A 25,186-nucleotide genomic window follows, 5' to 3' on the forward strand; every position below is an offset into this window, starting at 1 on the left:
CCTGCTTACCCTGGTTGCGAATAGCGGGCTGGCTCTCGAGGCAGCTGGGCAGGTAGGGCGCGTTGGGGAACATCCTGGCCTGGCCGGAGGACGCCTGGCTGGGCGGAGGAGGACCGAAGGGTCCGTAGCGACAGGCTCCGGCCGTGCCGGTGAACTGGCCCGAGAAGTGGACGGTGAAGGCGCTCAGACACTGCTCCTCGTGCGGCTCCGCGCCGCCCCAGCTCGGCTCCTGCTTGATGAAGGAGTGCGGCGGCGGCGGCGGCGGCGGCGGGGCGGGCGGCGGCGCGGGGCCGCCCAGCGAGCCGTAGGCCGAGGCGCCGGGGGGCGCGAAGTCCAGCACCGGCGCCCACTGCGCGGCGCCGCTCACCGGCAGGGCGCAGCCGCCGCCGCCGCCCAGCGAGGGCACAGCTGGCAGCAGCGCGTTCAGGTCCCGCACGTCGGAGCCCATCTGCTGCGGCCCGACCCCGGCCGCCCCGCGGCTCCTCCGGCCCGGCAGGCACTCGGCGCTCGGCTCGGCCGCGCCTAGCTTGGCCCAGGTGCCGCCCGGGCCCCGGACCCCCGGCGGCTCGGACTGCGGAGGGCACCCAGGCGCCGAGCGGAGCGCGTGCGGAGACGCCGGCTCTGGGGCACACGTGGAGGCCGGCTCCTGCAGCAGGAGGAAGTCCAGGGTCGCGGCGAGGAGGCGGCGGGCCCGGCTCTGGGTGGGTGGGAGAATGAGTGGGAGGGAGGGCGGGAAGGGGGAGCCGGCAGGCGCTCGGGTTGCGGAGAGCCCCCAGTTGTGGGCGCTGCCTTGAACTCCTTACCCCAGCTGCCGGGCTGCCCCCGGCTTCCCAAAGCTCAAATAAGAGGGGCTGGCGGCGGGGGAGGAGGAGGAGCCAGGAGCCTCGTCTGCTCCATTCACACCACAGCCCTGGCCGGTCCAGGCGGCGCGCGCGGTTCCTTGGGGGCGCCCTGGCAGCGGGGGTGGGGGGCGGGCCTGAAGGAGCGTTCCTCTCGCAGACTCCCTCCTCTCCTACCCGCCGCGCGCTCTCCGCTGGCCTGTGGGCCACAGCCCTCCTCCTCCTCCCCTTCGCCTTCGCGGGTGTGGGCGCCTCGAGGCACTGGCGAGCCTCTCCAGGTGAGCGGTGAATGTGTCCTCCGCGAACGTGGGTGATGGGGGCAGGGATGGGGTTGTCAATCTGAGAGGGCGGATCAGGGGGAGGGACGGGTGCGGGGGGGGGGGGGGGCGGGGGGTCGCCCGCCGAGGGCGGGATCTTGAGGCGAGCGCAGCGAACTTTCCCGGATTCCCTCGCTCGGCGCCCGCGAGTCTGTCGGGCTGGAGTGGTAGCCATAATCCCGGGGTCACTGGGGAGGGGGTGACCCCTTTTGGGTTCCGGAGGTCAGACTCCAGGCCATCGTGGGTCACCTGGAGGGGCTGCATTCAGTTGTGATAACCAGGGCGTATTCGGCCGTCTGGTAGTTGGTCACTTGGTAGGTCTGCGCCCAGAGGAGGGCGGTGGCCCCGTACTAAAATCGATGTCAGCGGCACCATCGCCCCTTCTAGTGAGTACCTGACCTTCTGCGGTGAAGCTGGGAAAACAGCAGCTGGTTTGGGAGGGCATTAAACCCTTAGGGAACGCTCAGCGCCTGCACACATCCCGGCCAGAGAACCCGGTGCCCACTGTGGGGGTGGGACGTGGGGAGGGTTTGAATAGGAAGCCCGCGGGGAGACGTCGGCTCTTGGAGCCGCTCCCGCCGAGCTCTGCCTCTGTTCGCGGTCGGGAGTCCCACTCGGGATGCAGACTGCTCAAGAGGCCGAGCCAGTTAGGCTGACCGAGGAGGAGAGCCTCCAGCGGCCCACGGTCCAAGGCAGTGTTCGCACCTTGGGCGCTCCGGGCGCCTGGCATCACCAAAGCCGACTCCTCCTCCACCTACTCACTCTGCGAGCCCCGCGCCCCAGAGCAGGTGTTTGAGGTCTGGTTTTGTTTTTTGGTTCTTCCAAAGTAGTCGGCATCTATGGAGGAGACCCCAGGCAAGGAGAAACGCCGAGAACCGGATTGGAGTGCGTTTCAGGGGCGCGCGGAAACGCCCCGGGGAGAGCCGGGAGGCAGCGGCGACGGCCGAAGCCTGGGACGGCCAGGAGCGCGGGGCGGGGAGCGGCCGGTGGCCGTGGGCGTCTCACCAAAGCGGCCCTGGAGGGGCCCCCGGCTCCCAGCCAAGCCCACGTGAAGCAGCATCAGGGCAGTTGCAGCTGTAGAGGAACCGCGCGTCGTGAAAGCCTTGACTTACTCTCCATTTCTGACGTTTTGGTTTTAATTTGCACGGAGTAAACGAAGTAGCCGTCGGTTCCGGCCGCGGACCCGAAGCGCGCGCAGGCTCGGGACCCGCACTCGGGACTCCTGGCGGCACGGGTCCTGGAGGCACGAGAGACCGTAAGGGCAAAGGTCGGGAACGTGTGCTCCCCGCGTGTCCCCAGGCTACCTTCGCAGGTGTGGACATCTCTCTGCGCTACTTTGGTGCCTTAACTCTGCTTGGTCTCCACTCGGAAGCTTTTTATTTTTGTTTTAGAAACGAAAAGACTTTAGAGGCCAGCGCCCGTCCTCTCCCGTAGGCCGCATCTGCAGCCCCCGCGCCCCAGGGTTGCACGGGGGGCTTGCGCGGTGGGTCTTTTTGGCGGAGAACCGCCCCGCGAGGCTCAGCTTCTCCTGCCGAGTCGCCCCTGGAACGCCCAGACCCGTGTCCGGCCCCCGATTTTATTTCTACTTCGGAGTCGTTTTCTTACCCAGGACTCACTCAAGAGCCCGCGCGGGAAGGACCGCCCTTTATGAAAAGCCAGGGACTTCCATTTCCAAACGAAAGGTGGAGATTGTTTCTCTTTTATCCTCCTTGGCAAGCTTTTGGGCTGGTATTTGGAGGAGGTGACTTGAATGGGAGCTTTTGTGTTTTTGAATCCCAGATAGGGCAAAGGCGCCTAACTCTCGGTCTTTACGTTAAAAAGAATTTTTGCCCGGGGGTTGGGGGGGGGGGGAGCTGAGTAGGGTGAGGGGAAGGGGAGCCGAGTAAATTTAGGACTCGTCTCCCCTCCGCCACGTGTTGCCTGACAATACTCGAGGAAGGGAAGAGCCGCGGTGCGACCTCGTTTTGGCCCCGGCACCCCCTCTCCCGCCCGGACTCGCAGTCAGTCCGCTGCGGTGGGGGGAGCTCCCTGCCGCCGGCGGACCGCGCAGTGAACGCGGCGCCCCGAGCCGCCCGCAGCCGCAGCCGGAGGCCTCACGCCCACCCATCCCTTGCCAGGGGTCCAGGCGGACCTGGGCCAGCGCGGGGGGGGCGCAGACTCCTGCGGTTGCAGGGCCCCCCCGCTCCCGCCTCTCCTCCCCCGAGTAACCCGCTCGCTCTTCGGTGACCCAGGCAGGTACCCCTGCCAAACCGGCCTCGGTGCCCGAGCTGGGCACGGGCTGCACCCTCCTCCCGCCCCCGCAGGTCGGCGCTCTCCTGCACCCGCTGTGGTCGAGGCCCACCCGGGGTCCCGGGAACGAAGGCTGCGGAGACCCGGCCGGCCCCTTCTTTCACCCACTTTACCACCCCATCAGCCCTGAGACGTGCGGCGCAGAGAGTCGGTCTGCATCACTGATTGGCAGAGCTGGACTTTCAACTCCTCATTCTACAGAGACGGAAACTGAGGCACAGACGGGAGAAAAAGTAGCTGTGGAGCGCAGGGGTTAAGAGCAAGGACTGGTGGCCAGAGAATGGAATCCGTTCCACCGGGTGACCAGCAGCTGTGTGACCCTAGACGAGTTCCGTAGCCTCTCCAAACCTGTTTCCCTTTTGGTCAAACGGAATAATGGGAAATGAGCTCATGAGGTCTCGGGGATTGGGCAGGAGGCTAGTGTTGGCCTATGCGCTCAACAGACGTTACCACTTTTGTTTCTATTGTTGTTCAAACACAGGTAGCAAGTTAGTGGCAAAGCCGAGCCGAAACCCAGGTCCCTCGACATCCAGCTCGGGCTTTACCACCATCCCAAGGCCCTAAAGGCTAAAGGAATGAGGGGGAAAGGAAGAAGGAGGGCGAGCGGGACTCTGGGAGCCCGGGTGGCTTTGGAACGTCGGTAAAGCTCATCCTGGCCTAACGGTGCTTAATTATTACAGGATCAAAATATCGCGCCTGAGTGGGAGCGGGCAGTGGGGACCTCTGAACCCCCGCTTGACCCCGGCGCTGTCAACTGCCCCTGCCCGAGCGCGGCGCGGGCGCTGCAGCCGTGGCCCCAGGGCCCAGCGCGCTCAGGCTGCGCTCCGGGCGTCGCCCCGCGGCCGCCCCAACTGAGTGAAGCGCGGAGCAGTCAGGGCCGGGGCCGGGGCCGGGACGGCCGGAGGACGGCCAGAGGGGGGCTCGGCGGCGCAGACCGGCAGCAGGCCCAGCGCCGGAGTCTGCCCGCCCTGGTCGCGGGGCAGGCGCTTGGGCACGGGAGATCGCAGCTTCATTTCTTTAAACTGAAAAAAAGGAAGGGAGGAACTTTTGTTATAGTCCACCCTCCACCCCGGCCCCCTCTGTTCATTTGAAAATTAGGTCGATGTTTTGACCAATCCCCCATCTCCAGTTCAAACCCAATTCTCCGAGCCGCTTTGGGGGCGCAGGGGGCGCGCACACTGCCGGGTGCGCCGTGAAAATTCTTCGGTTCCCCGCTCGGTGCCTCGAACCGCCGGGGCCACCGTCTGTCCTGACGCCCCGCGAGATGGTCCCCGAGCTCCCACAGAGTCCCCGGTGAAAGGACGCTGCAGCGCCGCCTCTATTACGATACCGTAAATCTTTTTAAATTCTGGAACTAATTATATAGAGGATATGTCTCAATTTGTTCTGCATTAATGCCACAGTGGGGATGGAGGCCGGGCCGTGGCCGGAGCAGATACTCGGCCCATGAAATTGATGAACTGAGAGCTGCTTCCAGTCCCGGGCGCACCATCTGGAATTCCAGTCTGAGGTTACAATTAGAACTCCTGACCCCAGATTCAACTCTGCAGACAACAGGGGAAAAAGGAGAAAAGCAGAAAAGCAAGAGAAAGAACACTCAACTTATTCTGCACCTGTAAAAAAAAATCCCCACACAATCTTAAAATCTATCTTAGAGAATTCTTTCCAAGTATTTCTTCTGTGTTTTTTTAACCTGTAAAAGATAATGGAATATATTTTATAGACTGGATCTTATCTTATCTCTTTTTCCTCTCCTGACTGCACTCAGTTTAATAGTTGTCAGTTTTTCCTCAGTGTTGGATTTAATTATGTAGGACCAAAAGATTCCTCAGTAAATTAGATTGCTGAATATTCTGTTGTTTGTGTGATTTCGCCTTTGAGAAACAGCTTAATTACAGAAATTTATCTGGATCTAGGAACTTTTCTTCTTTTGACTGTTTCTCCAGCTTAACTGTAATCAGAGATTTTATTTGTGTTGTAACTTTATTTGTGTTCTAAATCGGTTGGACCAATTTCTTCCTTCTTTCTTTAGTAACACGCTGCTTTATTTTCCTCTCACTTTGACCCCTGAAGAAAGTGAAGGACCAGGCAGTGCTGGGGAATCTGTTAAATTTATTAGCATAAATGCTTAGACAAAACGAGGTATAAATCATTCAGATGTATTAAGCCATAAAATATCCCAATGAAGTCAGTCCCTTGCCAGGGTCCTGGTGTATAAATGTTCGTATAAAACAAGGTATCAGTATTATCTTTCAAACTGGATATATGTTGTAAAAATAGCCAAACATTGAGAGGAATATGGGGCGGTGGCAGGATGGCGGTGTTCTTTAGAGCAGCCTGTTGGCGTTGTGGTGGCTCAAAAAGTGACAAACAAAAAATCTCAACAGTTTGCATTTGAAATACTCAGTAGACAGATTTTTAAAGGGAGATTTGCAGGATATACTTGATGGGAAGCAAAGAAATAAGGAAGAGATGAACAGAGAGCAAAAGGCAGTGCTTTTTCTGTAGAATGCATTTTTTTTTTAAATCAATTTAGCTGCAAAAAAATCTGCTCAGAAAAGGCACTGGCTCAGCATACAGATAACGAATGAGCCATCAGTGAAGAGCCACCTGGGCCTTGGTTTACAAGCCCGGATGTGCAGCTGGTCGACGGAGAAGGCTGTGTATTCACTGGAGGTGGACGGGAGAAGAGAGTGGGGAGTGAGGCAGGGGAGTTGTCAGGCTCCCTAGCAGGGTTACCGAGACAAAAATCAGAGACAAGTCTAAGGAGCAATGGCTGGCACAGCTCATAACCACGGCTCTCCGAAAATCTTGGCAAATCAGGGCATTCTTTGCCTTTTAGAAATGGTGATTCTGAAGCTTTTTTTAAAATTAAGGCATCTGCCAGATAAAGGGAGTAGTCCCCCTTTGTTTTCAGCAGGGGCATCCTCATCCTTTTGGTGCCACCTGAGTGCCAGGCATCGTGCAGGGACTGAGGATGCTGCCGGCCAGGCTCCCCCTGCTCCCGCGCAGCTTATGTTCCAGGAGGAACAACAGACAAATTATGAGCGAACAAGCGAGATGCTTTCAGACAGTGGCAGCCGCCGTAAAGGAGCAAGGATGTCTGTTAGCCGAGAGATCACTAGAGGGAGAGGGGAGTAGGAACGACCAGCCCTCGCTCCTTTGCTGCTTTCTGTCTTCCACCACATGCCACGTTTTCACGTGTCTGCTGAGTATCCCACCCGACTGCCGACGCAGGAGGGGCCTGAAGGGTTTAGGACGCTCGGTCTGGGTCCATCTCTGCCTGCAAGGTGCTGGACTTCAGGGACTCCACGGAGCAGCTGTTGAGACAGAGCTGGGTTTAAATCGCCACCACCAGCTGAGCGACTATGAAAGATACTTAACCTCTGGGAAACTCGATTTTCTCCTTCAAGATAAAAAAAAAACTACAGTGCCTCTTCGCGTTGTAAGAACTGGCTGAGGGAAGTCGTGGGATTTCGTAGCTGGTAGGAAGTGCTCAGGGAATGGTGGCTGTTATCTGTATTGACATAGATTCTGTTTTCCTTTACTTCTGATAATGTGTAAGTTCTAGACTTAGTACTGATACGGGTGTGAGTTTAGAAAAGTAGCAGTCTTCGTTCTCGTTGGGTCAGGGAGGGGCCAGGAAGGCAAGCCCTTTGCCACCGAGTCTGACTTTAAGGAAGGTTGCTGCCACCTTGAAGAAAACTGAAACCATTTTGTCCTACACCTGGGCCCTGAAATAGGAAATATGTGGATTTTGCTTCAAAATCAAGCTTCCATTCTTTCCTTCAGTACAGAAGGGTATAGGTTAACATCAGCTGGAAAAGCTGAGGATCGCATTGTTCCTTACAGCTGCGTTTCAGGGGCGCAGGCTGGTCCGGAATAAGGAATCCTGGGCTAGGTATAAAAACACCTGGGCTCAAATCCTGTGTCTGCCAAGGACCGTGGCTTTGGGGAAACAGCTTAAGTTCTCAATTTCTCAGTACCTGAAACAAGGATGATAATAAAAATGAAATAAAGCATACAGAGTGATTTGAAAACTGTAAAGTGCTAGGCGGGACAGAGAACCATCCGGATGCTCTGTCATGTGGGAACGCACCGCAGAAAGTGCTGTTGGGGCTTTGAGGGTACATGGCTTGTTCCCAGGTTTCTCCGTTTGTGAAGTGGGCACCGTACCTTCCCCAGAGGGCTGCGGTGAGACCTGGACGAGCCTGGTGAACTTTGCAAACAACCTTTGGCAGAGTGTGCGCCGTGGGCGTTGCTGTTACTGTTACTCTCACCTTCTCTGGCCTCCTCCTGGGCCCAGAGCTGAGCCTGTGTCTACACACTGATAGTTTCTTACTCTGGAAGTTCAGAACAGTAGGAAGACCAAGGCTTAGGGGTCAGATGCTGGGGTTTAAATCCTCCTCTGCTCCTTTTTTTCTGTGTGGCTTTGGGTGACTTCCTTATTCTCTCTGAGCAGGAATTTTCATAACTGTAACATGGGGCTAACGATGCCTTCACCTCACAGAGTTGTTTTGAGAACAAATCAACACACACGTGTAAAGTCCCTACGTGGTGCCTGGCATGTAGTCACAAAAAAATAAATGGTCATTATTAAATTTTCAACTTGTCTAATCAGAGAATATTAACCGACTTCGAAAAACAGATCAGCCATCAAGAAGGTGGTTTACAGCGTGACTGAGCATGCGCAGAAACAGATTCCCATCTTCTTTTAAATTCTAAACCTGTACCAGGTTGAAACCTCACTCTTCCCTGTATGAAAGATGCTGCAGTCGAGGCATTGACAATGTTTCCTTTGACTACAAGCTCTGTAGGTTAAAAGACATTATCCCATTTATTTTCACTGGGTTTCTTTGCAGAATATCCAGCATACATCAAGGACTTTGGTAACCCCATGTTTTGCAAAATAAGCAGGAAGCTGTTTCAGCCAATGGAGGTAAAAAGCAGTTTGACTCTTCCCGAGTTGCCACATCGCGTTATTAATAGCTCCGTAAACAGGCTTGAACATAGTATCAGCTGGCTGCTCAAGAGATTACAAAAGTTTATGAGAAGTTGCTTAGGAAAAACAAGATAGAGTCATTAGAAATCTGATACTGGTCAATAGTGCGTTTATTCCAAGTCTCCATAAATCACAAACAAATGAAACCTCTATTGTGATCACTGTTCCAGATCTAAAGGGTTCCCCTCTCCCCTTTGGTAGAAATTAAAGACATTTAAGAAAGCCTAGGATTTTTTTCTCTACCAATACAGAGGCTAATTACAAAATTTCCCAGGAGATAATAAATAAACTAAGCAGCAGATGTGACCACAATAAATGAGAAGGACATAACTTAACTTGGATTCTCTATTACAGCACATGTTTATCTTTAATTATCCCCAACCTGGGAATGGAGTAACTGTTGTTATCTGCTATATTTATTATTTATTTCTAGAGTGACTCCACATTTTTATTTTGCCCAGGACAGTCTCAGTTTAAGCTCTTGTCCTGACTTAATTATTAATTGCTCTCCTTTTATTCCCAGAAGTGTCCTGGTTTTGATTCTAAATGATAAGGACTCCACTTGCTTAAAATTTTATTTTATAAAAAAGATTTAAGAAAGCCATTAGAACAAAGATGAAAGACCAAGAGTTAAGTGTGTCTAGGGAGAAGAAGAAAAGATTGGATTAATATTAGAAATCAAAGGATGAGGATAGTTACTGTAGTTGAAAATAAATTTAGTTCTGAGTTTCCTGACAGCTTAGTCAAAAAGGGAAAATAAAACTAGTTACTTATCTCTCAATATGCAATAAAGGAAGAAACCCAATTTTTCAGAAGAGACAAACTTTTCTAAACTCTAAGAGGATCTTATCTCACTGGCCTTTCTATAAGGGTCATCAGACGATGGTTAGTGACTTCCACAATAATGTTTCAAAAACTGCGGACACATTCTCTGATTGGTGGTTTCCCATTTCAACCAAATGATGTAGTCTTTAATTTATAGTTTTGTGTGCTTTTTCTAAGAGGAGAGAGGCAATAACATAGTCCCTTTTTATAGTTTTGTGGGGGTCTGACCTGATTTAAATTAACCTAATGTGTTAATTTTCAGAAACTCCCAACTGATAATTTTTACAAACATCTTTTATTCATTAATCATCGAATAGCTTTGAACATGAACCAAAACACTGCTAAGGACCTAACCCTGTTCTCCAGAATCTGTGATCTGATGTGGGGAGAGCCCAAGGGCAGTGGTTCTAAACTGAGGTGATTTGCACACAGCCCCCACCCTCACCCCCTGGACATCTGGCACCGTCTGGAGACTGTTGTGATTGCCACAGCTCAGTGGGGTAGGAAGGCGGACGCCACTGGCATCTAGTGGGACACTGCTAACATTCTTCAATGCACAGTAGAGTCCCCCACTAAAAAGAGTTATCCAGCCCAAAATGTCAGTCGTGCTGAGGTTGAAAGACCCTGCCCTAGGTACTGTCAGCAGGAGAGATCATCATTTCTAGCTGGAGTACAAAGGAAAAAGGTTCGTGGCGGAGGGAGCCTTGAGCTCACTTCCCCCACCCCACCCCAGGGCGGGTGGAGACTCCACTCCCCAGGCTCGAGAAATGGTGGTGAGGAAACAGCAGGTGAGGAGAGGCCAGGCATGGTGCAGGGCTGCCGTCCACGCAGGAGCTGTGGGTTAACTGGTTTGGCCAGAAAAGAGGGGGAATCCGTGTGGAGCAGTAAGAGAAAGGCAGAGTGTACACACACACTCAGAGCAAAGGGTTCTGTTCTGACGCTATGCTCCAAGATCCCTCAATATTGCTAGCATTTTTTGAAAAGCACACAAATCAAAGACAGCATAAATGTTGTCTATGTTCCCCAAGACCGTTTCGTGAACGCCGCTTGTGGTGTGTACAGGGAGAGACACATCATTTTTCACCACTTACATATTAGAGATTCCTTGGAACTCAGTTTTATATCGCATCAAATTTAAAAAATGGGTGCCTACTTAAAAATACAACCTATCCAGGCACAGAAAATTCTGAACCAATGCTGTAATTAATAAAACACTGCAGGAATCGCCACTAAGAAATATTATTCTGACCCAGTTCGCGGTGTCATGCTGCAGATTGTCCTCCTCTGGAATCATGGAACGCTTTGTGAGAAAGGACTACAAAGCAGGTCCCTCGGTCTCAGCCATCTCACCCTCAGAGTTCAGCCAGGAGTAGGACAAAGCCCTTCTCCCCACGTCGACGTGTTTACTTTTGGCGAAGGAAAATACCGCTGTTGCCCAATTTGGTTTTCCAGTCCATTCACTCGCCTGGAGACACATATTTTATTCTTCCCTTTGATGATTTACAAATAAATTAGCACGATCCGCTAAGGTCTGCCAACATATACGCATTACTGGAGAAATCCGAGATGCTGAAAAATGGTCGTAATTTATTTATCCCAAAACTTTCTTCTTAAGGACCAAATAAACAGCATCAGCGAGTTTATATACCTGACATATTTATTGCAGTATTCCCGCTGAGCACTTCCCATTGTCATGTGTTCCCACACAGTGTTTTCACAAATCGTGTTTTGAAAGAAGTGAAGGGAAATTCAGGCCAGAGAAACAAGATGTTATCTTTTGGAAAGGATGAGCCCGCTCTAATGGAAGTGGATAATCCACTCAGAGGGCTGGAAAGCCAGCATCCTCCAGTGGGTGTGATAAATCCACAGGATCTGAATCCAGGGTTTGCACTGGGACTTTCAAGTCAGCAGGAACAATTTAGTCTGTTCCAAATAAACACAGTGTATCATTATTATTGTTGGTCAAGCCGAACATCTGCTGGGCCAGTTTTGCCCTGTTTCCTTGAGGCAACTGGCTTCATTGAGCACAGTTCTAATTACATCCATTGCAGGTGGGTCTCAGATGGGTGTATAATGACAGAGCTGTTCCTTGATCCTCTCTGTGTTTGAAAACCAGATTTAAAAAAGGAAAACATTCACTTGCTCATCTCGGATGGGTCACGTGCGTGGAGAGCCCCATGGAGACCGCAGTTTCCTTCTGAATTCCATCAACTGAACCACTTTCAAAAAATGTGGATATTTGAGGCAGAGGATATTGACAAGCTGGCCTTCTTCATTTTAAAAGAAATACTGTGTGTGCTTTAAGTAATTATTTGGGGCAGGAGGAATCTAAATATCACGAAGTCATCCTTAGTCATCTCCTTTTCCTGACTCAGTAAGGTGCCTTCCCAGAGGCAGTTCAGTTCACGCAGGACCCATGAGACACTTTCTCTCCAGGTCGAATCAGCGGTTTGCAGCAGGTTACAGCTGCAAGGGGCTTTGAGGCTTTGAGGAGGACCCAGTCCTGCCCCTCGTTTGCAGATGAAACGTTATATGACTTGCCCAAGATGACACAGCTAGTTGGTAGCAGAGCTTTCCCTAAGGTCAGGCCCGTGAGAGGGCGAGCCACCTTTCTGCAAGAGCATGGAGTTGCGCACGCTTCCTGAATGCCTGTAACGGACCCCGGGGCCAAAGTGGAGCCAGGCAGCCCTTGCTTTCAGCTTGCTCAGCCTGGCTGTGCCAGGACTTGGTCATACAGAAGCAGGGTCTGGAAAGTCTGCCCTGAGAAGGATCCTGGCAGCAGCCCTCCCTCACACCAGGCCCAAGAGTTCCCTTCAGTCCCTCCCTCTGGTGATCGGGGAGCCTAAGGGCCACTCCGTTAAGCTCCACAGAGAGGGCTCTGGTGAGTCTGTAAGTAATTGGCTAATCACCATGTTGCTGAAATGAGCCATGCGTTGTTGTGCTGGACGGAGGAGGACTCGACAGGAGAGCTGACAGGCTGATGTCTGTTTGCTGGAACCGGTCAGTGGTGCCTCCCCGAGGTTTAGCGACAAGGGTGCCCCAAGGGGGAGCTCTTCTGGTTTGGAACTGAATGGAAGCGACTGGCTGATAAACCCAAAGCTCAGCCTTTCGGAGCCGCAGTTAGTGGCACAGTCAGAGGAGGAGGACCTGAGAGACACAAGGAAATCAGGAATCCTCTCCAGCCTGTGTTTTTGTTGCCCATTTCAAGCTGATGACATCTTGACAGCATTTGGGATGGGGGGCGGGGGGGCGAGGGTTCTAGTGACACATGTGCAGACATCACAGACATTTACCAAAGTCAAGTTCCAAGAGATAAACAAAATAAAAGAGATTTTCTCCTAATTTGACTCCCAAAGGACCTGAAAAGCATTTCAAATGTGTCCAGTATGGCATTGAAAAAATTATCCCAGAAAGTAATTGCTCCCTTGGTTGTTTTATGTTTTTTTGTCCACAAACAAGAGAAGTTTTCTGAACTGCCCTGTCGGCTTACTCTCCAGAACACGAGGACTTGCGTGGCCCCAGGACACGTGGCAGCAGCAACCAGGACAGGACGAGGCTGAGAAGGACAGAAACAGATGACGCTCTTTGTGACATCAGACCTAAAATTCTCTGTAATTAAAACAGAATAAAATACTGAGGCTTAGAAACAAAGAAAGCATCCCATCAGGAACATTAGCAAGCTTCTTTAAGAGAATGTGAAATAAGATTTCTTAAAGCTGCTGTAAAATCTCTCTCATGCTCCCTGATGGCCCTGCGGGTGACTTCCCTGTGATTAGAATTAGCTTTCCTCCTCTTCTTTTCATGATAACAGTTATTATTATTATTATTAGCCATCATTTTTTGAGAGCCGAGCCCTCTCATACGTTCTCTCTACTTCTCATAACAACTATTCTACTTAGAGGTTATTTCCACTATTTCTGAGATGAGGAAGCAGATGCTGGCAGGTCGGGTTGCCCACTGTTGGCATCCAGAATGTGGTGTGACCAGACAGAGCAGCCGTCATGGTTTTGTGTGTATAGCATCCCAATTCTGGAAGGAAGTGAAGTGGTTAGACGGTGGGGATCCAGAGCCAGACCTCGGCATAGCTCGTCCTCAGCAGCAGAATTACTGTCCGGCCCCATCAGGACAAGATCCACAGACCAAAGCAGAATTAAACTGCTTTTGCCACAGAATCTGTTTCCACCACACAGTGTCAAATAAAGTCTGACCTACCCACTTCCTGTTTGTATCAAATTCTGGCATAACCTACTTCCCACAATGGCTGTGTCCCTGAAATTAATTTTTTTGTTAAATACAGTGAATAATAGTATCATTGCACTGTGGGGGAGTTACAAAAAAAAGTTGCTATTTCAAGGAATCTCAAGGTGACTTTTTTCCCTCCTGAGTCATTCCTCTCTCTCCAAACTTGAATTTTCGTCTGCCAGGATTGACTGGAGAGCAGAGACGCTCAGGCACCCCAGCATTGTGTCTACAAGAAGCCAGAGGCAGCTCCGCCGAAGGCTCTGCTCAGGTGTTTAAAAGGTAGCTCCCAAAGATCTCAGAGACAGGCCATTCCTGGCGGTCACAGGAAGAAAACGCACCTTTATAAACCCAGAAGCTCCTGTGTGTGTGCAGATGGTCACGTGCCCACACACGTTTCTGATGCTCACTGAGCTGCACCGTCTCACTTTTACCCCGTCTGTAAAAGGGACGTCCTCTCCCTTCCACACGCCCCATCACAAACAATCCTGAAGTCTTGAACTAAAAGGATATTGCAAATTTAAAAAGGAAGATGGCTTCATGGGGGCAAGTTGGCGCCTTCCACGGACACTGACACACGGAGCTCCATCGAGGTGACTTCCTGGAGCTTCTGCACGTTGGTAGGAGAGAGTCCGGGACCCCCGCGGGGAGTCCTGTGCTCCGAGGCCAAGACGGCTCTGCCTGGCTGAGAAGGAGGGTGTCTTAGGAAGATGACGAGCCCTGGGCCAGTATTTGAGATCGCAGCTCTTCCCAGAAACGCGTCTTGGTTCCAGTTTCCCCTTTATCTCTGGCGAAGGGCACTGTGATCATGGACTGAGGACTTTGGGTGGCCCCCTGCCTGCCGGGGTCCAACGTCAAGAGCGGGAGCAGCCCTTTCCACCCAAGCCGCACTCAGGGGCTGTGCTCCACCTTCCTCCCCCAGCTCGGGTTTCTTTGGCATCCCTTCCAGATTCACAGGAGGCTCTGAGGCATCCCCGCCACGTGGGTCCTTTGGCCCCTGTGCAGAGTGGGCAGCTTTCACAGGCCAGCAATGGCACAAGGACAATAATAATGATAATAACCACCTGTTATCCTGGGCCTGTTAGATGACTGGCATATTTTCTTCAATTATTTCATTTGATCTTCACAGACATTCTGGGAGAAAAATCATAAGAACATTCTCTATTTTATTTATTTTATTTTTTAAGATTGGCACCTGCACTAATGTTTGTTGCCAATCTTGTTTTTTTTCTTCTTCACCCCAAAGCCCCCCTGTACATAGTTATATATTCTAGTCGTGAGTGCCTCTGGTTGTGCTATGTGGGACGCTGCCTCAGCATGGCCTGACGAGCGGCGCCACGTCCGCCCCAGGATCCAAACCGGGGAAACCCTGGGCCACCGAAGCAGAGCATGCGAACTTAACCTCTCTGCCACGGGGCCAGCCCCAGAACATCCCCATTTTATAGATGAGGCACAGAGAGCTTCTCATGTGTCCAGAATCCCATGGGTGGGAGATGGCAGAAAGGTGAGTGGGTGAGACCATCTGCTGGTCACCCGGCCTCTGTGTTGGTCAGGGTCCTGCAGGCAACCGATGACACAGTCGGGTGGGCTGATTGAGGAACGTTTAATGAATGTCTGTCTAGAAAGCTGTGGGCAGGGTCGAGGGTGAAGCCCCCTGACCCTGGCCGCCCAGGGAGCCTGTTGCCATCCTGGGGCTGAGAGGGGGTAAAGGGAGGGAGTGGGTCCTGGAGCCCAGATAGAGGAACTGACTGACAGTGTGGGGAGGTGGAGAGGCCCACCTCAGCTAACCTTCTGTGGGGAAGTCGGCCTGAGCTGATTTGTCAGGGAGGGGCAGGGAACAAATAGCCTGACCTCATTCTTCTTTCTCCCGCCAAGCTCTGCCACGATTTCCCAGTGGCCACATCCTACCAGAAGTGGGAGGCAAGGGAGCCCCCTGAGGCTGCAAGAGGCAATGGTCAGCCTCCTGAGGCCAGAGTCGGGGGAATAAAGGTAGAGATGAATTTGGAGGGGGATTGTATGTCTGACAATGACTTTAGCCTTCTCTTGACTGATATTTAGCTGGCTGTTTAATTCCAGATTGGAAATCATTTTCCCTTGGCATGTTGAAGACATTGCTCTTTGCCTTTTAGCTTCCAGCATTGCTTTTGAGAAATCCAAAGCTGTTGTGAAGAAATTAGCTTTTTCTCTCTGGAATTTGACAGGATCTTCTCTTCAGGAGTCCTCTGAACTGCCGAATTCCGTTCCCAATAATCCCTGTTAAAAAGATCAATCTATAAATAAATTGTCCCAACAACTATTTTAGAATGACAGTTTATAGATGCAGAAAAAGGAATTACTAATCCATTTTTGGAGAAATCACTTTTTCCATAAGTGGCATTTAGAGCTCAATCTAATATAAGTATTGAATTTTAAATTCTGTTTTAAAATACGTTCTCTTGGTAAATCACGTTAGATATGGGGAGAAAAAAATTCATGACAGTAGGAGTGTCCAAGATTATAGTATTTCTGCTCAGCATCTAAAAATGTCTGTTATTGTCCTCACGTGAAAACTCCTTTCTTTGAACAAGAAAGGCCTAGGTTGGCACTAAACAGTCCTTTTAATAATAACTAGGGGAACAGACTCTTCAAAAAGTAGACTTACCAGACATTTCTCTTAGAAAAATGATGTTTTATTTCTAATGAGCTTGTTATTTCACCTGAAGATAAGGTAGCTGGGAGGAGAGAGCACCCTGTTGTAGAAACCACTACCCAGTAAGTTTGGCCCCAGCACAGAACAATTGGTGACAGAAATTCTTTTGTGGGTTGTAGACTCCTGGAGGAGCCAGAGTTGGTTGGCATGAGATGATTTCCATGGTCTGTTGAACACCAAAGACGAGGCTGGCTCCTGGCCACAAACTAGCTGCGCAGTCAATAAGACCTGCTGCCGTCAACCCAAGGCTGCTCTGACTTCTGATTTTTTTAACAATGAAACGAAACTGCCACAGGGAGGAGAGAGAACAATGGTGTTTTCACAAATGGAACACAGATACAGCTTGACTGACAATTCAAGTCAGAGAGAAAATGAAGCCCAGGAAGACGGAGGTTGATCTGTCTCCTTGCCAAGAGCAAACGCTTGAGGGAGGGCTCCACCCACATGGCAAACTGGCTCAACGGTGGACATTTGGAGTCAGCAATTTTGTTGGATATTTTCTGGCAAAAGAGCACTTTTTCTAGGACTTCAAACATAATAAGAGTAAAAATACACGATCAACACACACAGCATAGCCTCCTTGAGACCTGAGGAAGGAAGAACGGAGGTCTATTGCGACGCGCTGGAGCTGTTGTCATCCTGGTTCCTGGAGATCCGCCAGGCCGGCTCAGATGCAGCTCTGGCCTGTGGAAGGGGCCAGGCTCAGAAACCTCCGGTTGGCCTTTCTAGACTCGTAATCCTCTAAAAATGGAAATGAGGAAGTGTTCATTCATGACCTTGAAAAATTGTTTATAAAAGTATATTATAATGTATCAGTGAAACGGGCTGGGAAGAGGGTTTATGTGGAAGTTCACGTGAGAAACGCAGCTATTAGCAGGCATGCCATTCCCCACCTTGACCCCGGCAGGAATGTGTAAATTGTAACATATGGAATGTAAGCGTCTGTTGAAATGTTTCATAAATCTGCCTGGCAATGAGCATCGCAAGGCCCTGCGTGAGAACAGGCCCCAGAAACGGAGAGACAGTGAATGTGCGTCTCACTTGAGGCTATTAATCAACCCAGAATCTGACAATCTAGAATTTCCAGATAATGTTCTTTAATCACATTGATTACTTTCTGACAAGGTGACGCTTTTTCATGGCACCCAGCCCAGGAATAGGTGATGTTCATCCGTCCATCCGTCCATTCAGAAAACACGTACTGAGGGCCCACCGCCTGGAAGGCCGTGTGCTGGGCGTTGCGGGTGCCATGAGAACGAGAGGCACCGCCTTGCTGCTGCAGAGCCTGCTACAAGTAGAAAAGCAGATATTGGACAAATAACAAGAATAATTTCATAATTACAATTTGGATAGATGCTATGAAGGAAGATAGCAGCCTACACTAAAGGCACCACACTCTTCAGACTTTCCGCGAGGATGTCCATTTAGTTCTCATAACCTGCTCTGCAGGAGGTGCTGTCAGCCCCGCTCTGGAGATGGAGAAATAGAGGCACGGTGGCCTCCGTGTCCTGCCCAAGTTCACACAGCCACGGTGGTGGCTTAGGATGCAGTCCAGCAGTGGAGTGCAGGCCCCGTTCCTTACACGACGCCACTTGTTATGACTCGAGTCAGGAGCCGGTGCTGACTTAGATCTGCAGGTTAAAGAAAATTTCCTTCAGGATATGATTTTAGGCCAAGCCCAAGGAGAAGTGGGAATTAATTTAGCCAAAGAAGGTAACAGGAGTATTCCAGAATCAGGGAATAGCATATCAAAGGCCCTGCAGCAGAAGCAGTTGGCCCTGGAGGCTGGTGTGACTGCAGTGTGGGGATGAGAGGCAAGGCTGGAGAGGCAGGCAAGGGGCAGAGCAGGTGGGACCTTGTAAATCCTGCTAGGAATCTCGAGCTCTGTCCTGGGCAGTGTGGGAGCTCCCAGAGGACCTGACGGACGTGGGAGTCAGGGTGGTACTGCCACAGCTGGGAGAGGAGAGGTGTCCCCATGGAAGACGGAAGCTGCTGCTGGGCAGGCATCTCACCCCTCCTTCCCTCCGTCATCTGCAGGAGAAGTGGGCTCTGCATCCTTCCGTCCTTATCAGACCTCTGTCCTCTGCTGCCATGAAAAGATGGTGATGGAAGAAAAGACTGGTGCTGTGGACTGAATGTTTGCGTCTCCCCCCAAATTCATATGTTGAAATCCCAAGGTCATGGTTTTAGGAGGTGGGGCCTTTGGGAGCTGATCAGGCCACAACGGCAGAGTTCTCACAGATGTCATCAGGGAGCTAGCTCACTGTCTTTCCTCTACGTGAGGACACAGTGAGAAGTCGGCCGTCTGTGTCCTGGAAGCAAGCTCTCAGCAGAAACCAGTCCGTGCCTGTACCTGCCTGCGGGCTTCCACCCTCCAGATGGGAGAAATACGTTTCTGTGGTTTATGAGCCACCCAGTCTGTGGCAATTTGTTACAGCACTGCAAACTGATCAAGACAACTAGCAAATCCAAAAATTCGTGCAGCACTGAGATCTTAGTATTAACCTCAGTTTCCACCATTCATTTTGGCGTTGCCCAAACTGTGGGACCCCACTATGTTTAAAAATGGTTCCCCCCAAATTTCTGTGTTAAAATAGCAGCATTTCCTTACACTCCCAAGTATATATATAGAGAGAGAGATCTCAATAGATATTCTATAATTCTGTGTATTTTCATCCGTTCTTTCATCTCTTCATTTATCAAAGATTTGCACACCTCTTGTGTGACAGACATGAAAGATAGAGAAGCAGGTCAGACTGACTGTGCTCACAGGGGGCACTCACGCCGCATGATACTACCGTTCCCCATGGAGGCAAAATAGCGGCCTCAGAGTGCCCGCAGCCAAATCCTAGAACCTGTGAATGTTACCTTACAGGCAAAAGAGACTTTGCAGACGTGATGAACTTAAGGATTTTGAGATGAGGAGATTGTTCTGGATTATCTGGGTGGGCCCAGTGTCATCACAAGAGTCCTTTTAAAAGTGAAAGAGGGAGACAGGAGGGCCAGAGTCAGAGAAAGAGAGGTGAGGACAGAAGTGGGGGGGTGGGGGGGATGCAATTCCTGGCCTGGGGCCACGAGCCGACAGCAGCCTCGACGCTGGAGAAGGCGGGCAGGTTCCCCAGAGGAGCCTCCAGGAAGCGTGCAGCCCAGCCACCACCTCGACTGCAGCCTGGGAGAAGCACTCGAGGCTTCTGGGCTCCATAACGACAAGAGGGTAAATCTGTGTTGTCTTAAGCCTCTACATTCGTGGTCATTTGTTACACCAGCAACACATCCTCTCCCACTCCAGCCAGGACCTGGCCCAGGACAGACATCTCTAACCCCTCACAGTTTCCCAGAGGGCCAGGGGTAGCCTCACCATCCTTCTCAGCCCGCAATCCAGGCCACGCCTCCCGGTCAGTCAGTGAGATGTGGGGTCTGTATGATGACTTACACCTGGCTGGGGCCCCGCCGGCATGGCCATATGTATGAATACTAATTACTCTGGTATTTCTTGATGATTCTTTTAGATTCAGTTTCCTGAACTGGAACCTGAACTCTAACTATTATCAGAGGCAATAATATCTACCTCTAGGGTTGTGAAGATTAAATGACTTAGACATTAAAGCGTTAAAAACAGTGCCTGGCACACAGGAAGTGCTCGTGAAATTTTAACAGTAGTGATGATGACTGTTATCATATTCCCTATGGGGTTTCGCAGGAGGCTTGAAAGTCCTTTTTGGTCATTATGTCTATAGTGTGGAACATACACTGTTTGGGCAAGAGTGAGTGCAAGCTGGCAGGAGCTAATCCGAGGAAGACTGAATTAGCGTGAAGACGGTGGAAACGGGAATGGGTGGGCCTGAGCGGTGGTGCCCGGTAAAGTCACCAAGGCCTGCGAGTGAGCCGCGTCCAACGGTGAGAATGTGCTGGGCGACAGTCGGCCGCCTGACAACGGTGTGCGACTACACCATGACTACAGCATGAAATAAACCCTTAGTTGTTCTTCTGCTCTCCCACCCCCATCTTTTCCTACTGTGGTACCTTTTTCCTTTCTCCCGATAATAAAGAAACATCAGAAAAATTAAAACCAGGACCAAAGGGAGGCACCAGGTTTAGAAGCTGAGCTATTTGGCAGCATGCAACAAAAACAGGAGACGACTTTTACCTGAATTTTGGGTTTTCGGTGCTGGTATGTGAACAAGGCATTATAAGTGAGCAGAAAGAGGTGATGTCAGACAAGAGGGGAAGAAAAATTAAATAGAATTAAAATGCATGAATTAATTTTTTAAAAATAAATAAATGAGTTGCATAAGCAAATGGGTTTCCATTTCTAATGCCTGTAATGCAGTTGGGCTGGGGGCATTTGGCCCTTGGTGGCTGTGCAGGGTGTAAGTGGGGTGGGGACTGAGTGACGGGGAGCAGGAGGCTCTCTGGAGATAGAATCAGGGGAGAGGTTCCTGGCCCCGGCTTTGCCACCAGGGAGCACGTGAGCATGGAGCCCGCCTCCTGCACAGGATTCTGAGACAGCGCTTGTGTTTCTGGGCTGTGATGTCGTAACTGGAAGGCAGGAGCGCAGGCCTTAGCAGAAGCCCATCCTGCTGGCCTGTGAGATGCCTCTGGTCTCCCGCCGGCCCCACCCGCTCCAGGGTGGCTAAAGGGAGCCACCTTCCCCCACAGGGACCTTCACGCCCTGCTGCTGCTGTCCTCCCAAAGCAACTCCTATTGAAGGCGAAAGTTTCCGAGCTGGCCAGCCAGAACTGCTGAACAGTGGAGTTGATTTCTGCATGAAACAAAACACCTATTTTTTTCCCTCTGTTGGGGCCTGTGACTTGGCTGTGCTCAGCAGAAGGGAGGCCTGAAAAGTACACTTTGAAATTGTAGCAAGCATTTGAGCAGATTGAATTCCATTTTGGATACAAATGTCAAGGAAAGGCTCCTGCTGTTCACTGAGGCACGATGCGATGCTCCATTGAAAGGCCTGCTGATCTTGCCCACCCGCTGATAATGATGCTGAGCTGGAGGAAAGATGACCTTCCCAGGGATGCCGCTGAGAGGCCCTCCAGCCTCCTGGGTGCTCGCTGGGACGGGGGCAAGAACCGAGAGCGGCTTCAGGCCTCAGACATGCCGTGCAACCCTTCCCTGAGTGGAGGCGTGACTTTCCTGGTCCATAAGATAAAGGGACTGAAGAGACGATTTCTAAGATATTTTCTTGTGGATATTTTATGATGCTGGTGTTTGGAGCATCTACAGATGCTGGAGAGGAATGTCAGCAAAGAGCGTAGGATAAAATTTGGCACAACCATTTAGGAAGATAATTGGGCATGAGCTTTCAGATTTTTAATGGGCATACCTTTGGCCCAGAAGTATCAATTCCTGGGATGGATCCTATGCAAATCCTAGCATAAGTGTGCAAACATGAATGTTTATAACGGCAAAACGTCAGAAACAGTGTGTGTCCATTAGTAGGGAAGTGGGTAACTCAGTCTGCTCCACAGCCAGATCCACATGTACTGAAAAGGAAAAATGTCCAACATACAACTTCAAGTGAAAAAAATTAGGTTGCTGAGTAAAATATGTAGCATGCTTACATGTTTTTCAGAAATGGAATCCAGATAAGTATGATGTATATTTGTTTAATTATATGTTTATATGTACGTGCAGAGAGAAAAGGCCAAGAAGATTCCAGACAAACTTACAACAGTGGCTCCCTCTCGGGCTGCACGGTCCTAGTGGAGTCAGTCCCACACGAGCCGACTGAGGACTCAGATGCGGCTGGGGCAATGAGGAACTTGGTTTCAAATCTTACTTAATTTTAAATACTTCATATTTAATTTAAACACTGGTGCTTCATTCAGTTACTGGAAAACTTTTAAGTATGTTCGCAACAACTTGGATATGTGAATCCACTTTTTAAACTGTATGTTTTCTGAAATCTAAATACAGATCAAGCCTTTTCAAGGAAAATTTAGCGTCCAAGTTGAGATGTGTTCTAAGTGCAAAAATGCACACCAGATTTAGAAGACTTTCTACAAAAAATGATGAAAAAATATCAATAATAATTTTTTATCTCATGAATAATTTGATAATGTTGATTACATGTTGAAGTAATAATATTTTGGGTGCATTAGGTTAAATAAAATGAATAGTTAAACTTAACTTCACCAGTTCCTTTTTCCTTCTTTTATTGCGGCTCCTGGAAAGTTTTAAATTGCACGCGTGGCTCGCGGTCTCTCCCTAGCAGAGCTGCCTCGGGCATGGGCGGGGGGACTGGACTCGCTGGTCACTTTCTACACTGTGTAGTGTTTGACCTGTCAGTGAGCCTGCGCTGCTTTCACAGTTCACAAAGAACAATAAAGAGTTTTAAAATATTAGAATAAGAAGTGAATTTGCAGGATGTATTTTGACATATAAAGAAAGCTACTGGGAAACACTCCCTCTAGCCTGCGTCTTTGGGGTGGTGGATCAGGGCCTGAAGCAGACGTTTTGCTGTCAGGTCACCGAGCTCTCACCGTGGTGTCTCCGTGATTTACCAGCATCTCCTAATTGCCTGGACCTTTCTAGGATGACTGCTATCCTCGGCGAGGATGCCTCTGCCTGACGACCATCCCAGCTGTGTTGGAAGAGGACTGTTTCTCAAAGAGTAGGAGTTAAGCCCAGGAGACTTAGAAAGAAAGACCTAACCGTAAAGAAATCTCCCTCTTCTCTCCAGCTCCCTCCTTCTCTCAGCCGAGACTCCCCAGAGCTTTCGGGATCCACAGTTGTAGGTGAACTTCCTACCTCGTTAAACGACAAGGCCGGGATGCTAATGTCCCCACAGACACGCCTGCATTACACATACAGATGCCTGTGTTACACGGAGCACGTTATGCCTGTAACTATATCACTTTCAAAGGAGCGCTAGTCCGCTGAAGTCATCGAGTTAGAAAACATTTGCTTCTCCATGTCTTGTGTCTGAGCTGTGTGAGAGAGAACGGAGGGAGGAGGGTGGGGAGAGGAATGAAGGAAAGGAGGGAGAGCACGCACTTTATAAAACCCTCCTCTGCAGGGAGAGTTTTTAAGACTCTCCCTCCGGCTTCTTGTTTGTTAGTGTCACTCTCTTATGCTGTTTATTCTGTTTAAGAAGTTGATTATAATCGTTTCTGTACAGACTTATACATACACAGATAGGCCAGATCAGCACCCTGGGAATGAAGTTGCTGGGCTCGAATGGACATCACAGGGTGACTTGGGTGGAGACGACGTCAGCTGTGGTTCTTGTGGAGCTCAGGACACAGGTGACTCGATGCTCCCCTCAGCCCCGTGTAACTGCATCACAGCTCGTGGGTCGCATCTGCTCATTTCCATTTGTCTTCCCTGCTGGCACATCTGTCCCCAGCATCTAGCACAGGACCTGGCAAATAGGTCTACTGTTTGTAAGTGCCTACTTAATAGGGTTTGTTGATTGACTGAATGAAAGAATGAATGAAGAAAGAAACGGACCTGGCATTCAAGAGTCAGCCATTATCTAAAACATTCATAAAATTAGTTTCGTCTCAAAAATGGACTTGTGAAGTTTTCCATCTTATTAACACTATATTTATTAAATGCCTGTCATGGGCTAAGAGCTGGCTAAACAAAGCCGGCTTTCTCACACACGGTCCCTGCCCCTGTGGCGATTACCACCTGGGACGAGGGGGAGGCAGGGGTCCGGGACCAATACATAAAGGATGTGATCAGGTGGTAAGAATGGAGGAAGGACTCTGCCCTCTCGCCAGGCCCATTGTCTCCCTGAGGAAGCGACGTTTACGCTCCAGCCTGGGGATGAGCAGGAGTCAGCTACTAAACTCCTAAATTAGCCCATCTGGGGAGCCCGCTGCCCCTGGGACTCACTGCCCCAGTGCGCTGTGCGAGTCCCCCTGACCAGGCGCCAGGGTTTGGAGCCCGGCTGATTCTCAAGCCTGGCTGGGCCCCGCGTCCTATGGCGCCACGCGCTCCAGTGTGAGAGGGCAGCTCCCTACGTGAAGGGCGCTGTGATCACGAAGGGCGTCCTGAGAGGGCTGGGGTGCAGCAGGCTGCGAACTGCCCCGCTCCGCTCCAGGTGGCCTCTGCCTCTTTGTCAGTGTCTGCACCTCAGAGCGGCTCTCACTACTCAGTTGCTGCTCTAAAGGTGTGTTTTGTTGACAGCAGTTACATGTGGCAGGGAGGGTTCTGGGGACTCATAAGGGAGAGGATGCTTACTTTTCTCCTCATATTCCGAGTCCCTTTTAAATATTTTTAACTATGAGCCTTTTTTCTTTTTTTTGCTTGAGGAAGATTAGGCCTGAGCTAACATCCGTGCCAGTCTTCCTTTACTTAGTATGTGGGACGCGGCCATGCATGGCAGACAAGTGGAGCACGTCCATGCCCAGGATCTGAACCCAAGAGAACCTGGGCCGCTGAAGCAGAGCACACGAAACTTTAACCACTTGGCCATGGGACCAGCCCCACCTGTGATCTTTTTATATTATAAAACTAGTTAATAAAATTGTAACAGTTCTGTTTAACATGCCATCCTATGAACATTTCTGGGAATTCATTTTCATTTTTTTTCTGATTATTAATGCAATATAAACTCAATGCAATTGATTTGGAAAACTCAGGAAAAAATAAAATAAAAAGTTTCATAACTTTATCACCCAGAGATTACTACTGAAAATCTCTTGGTATATTTCTTTCCAAATGCTTTTTTAAGAATAGGATCAAATTCTACTTGTTAATGTATAACTGGCTTTTTATACCTGACACATAAGGGTACCTTTCTACAGCAACAACTGTTGAGCTTTTGTATGGATCTATCATAATTTAACCAAATCTCTTTTGATGGACATTTAGATTGCAGTTTTCACCACATAATTAGCTTTTAATCTAAATTTTTATGAAATTTTTGTGCATCACCATTCAGGGGTTTTACCTGACTCCTCGGTATTCAGCAAACTACAGTAATATTTGATAAACAAAAAATAAGATCTTCTTGGCAAGTATATAG

General features: G+C 50.2%; 1 protein-coding gene and 1 long non-coding RNA gene across 5 annotated transcripts in view; one reads left to right on the top strand and one right to left on the bottom strand.

The window, feature by feature from the left end:
• WT1 (WT1 transcription factor) overlaps positions 1-948 on the bottom strand; it is a 45,439-nt gene extending 44,491 nt beyond the window's left edge. For 2 of the 4 annotated variants that reach the window (XM_070626586.1, XM_070626584.1), the window contains exon 1: positions 10-790. In XM_070626586.1, coding sequence (XP_070482687.1) covers positions 10-448 — 439 coding nt within the window. In that variant the 5' untranslated portion in view covers positions 449-790. Of the gene's footprint in view, positions 1-9 lie in introns of all 4 variants that reach the window. The other 2 variants (XM_070626583.1, XM_070626582.1) reach the window with 2 other exon arrangements.
• The window catches only part of LOC139084235 (uncharacterized), a 40,185-nt gene continuing 15,867 nt past the window's right edge, over positions 869-25,186 (top strand). The window contains exon 1 of the long non-coding RNA XR_011541654.1: positions 869-1,117. This is a non-coding gene — a long non-coding RNA (uncharacterized lncRNA). The remainder of the gene's footprint in view (positions 1,118-25,186) is intronic.

The sequence above is a fragment of the Equus przewalskii genome, chromosome 6, assembly GCF_037783145.1.
Source record: "Equus przewalskii isolate Varuska chromosome 6, EquPr2, whole genome shotgun sequence".
Lineage (NCBI taxonomy): Eukaryota > Metazoa > Chordata > Mammalia > Perissodactyla > Equidae > Equus > Equus przewalskii.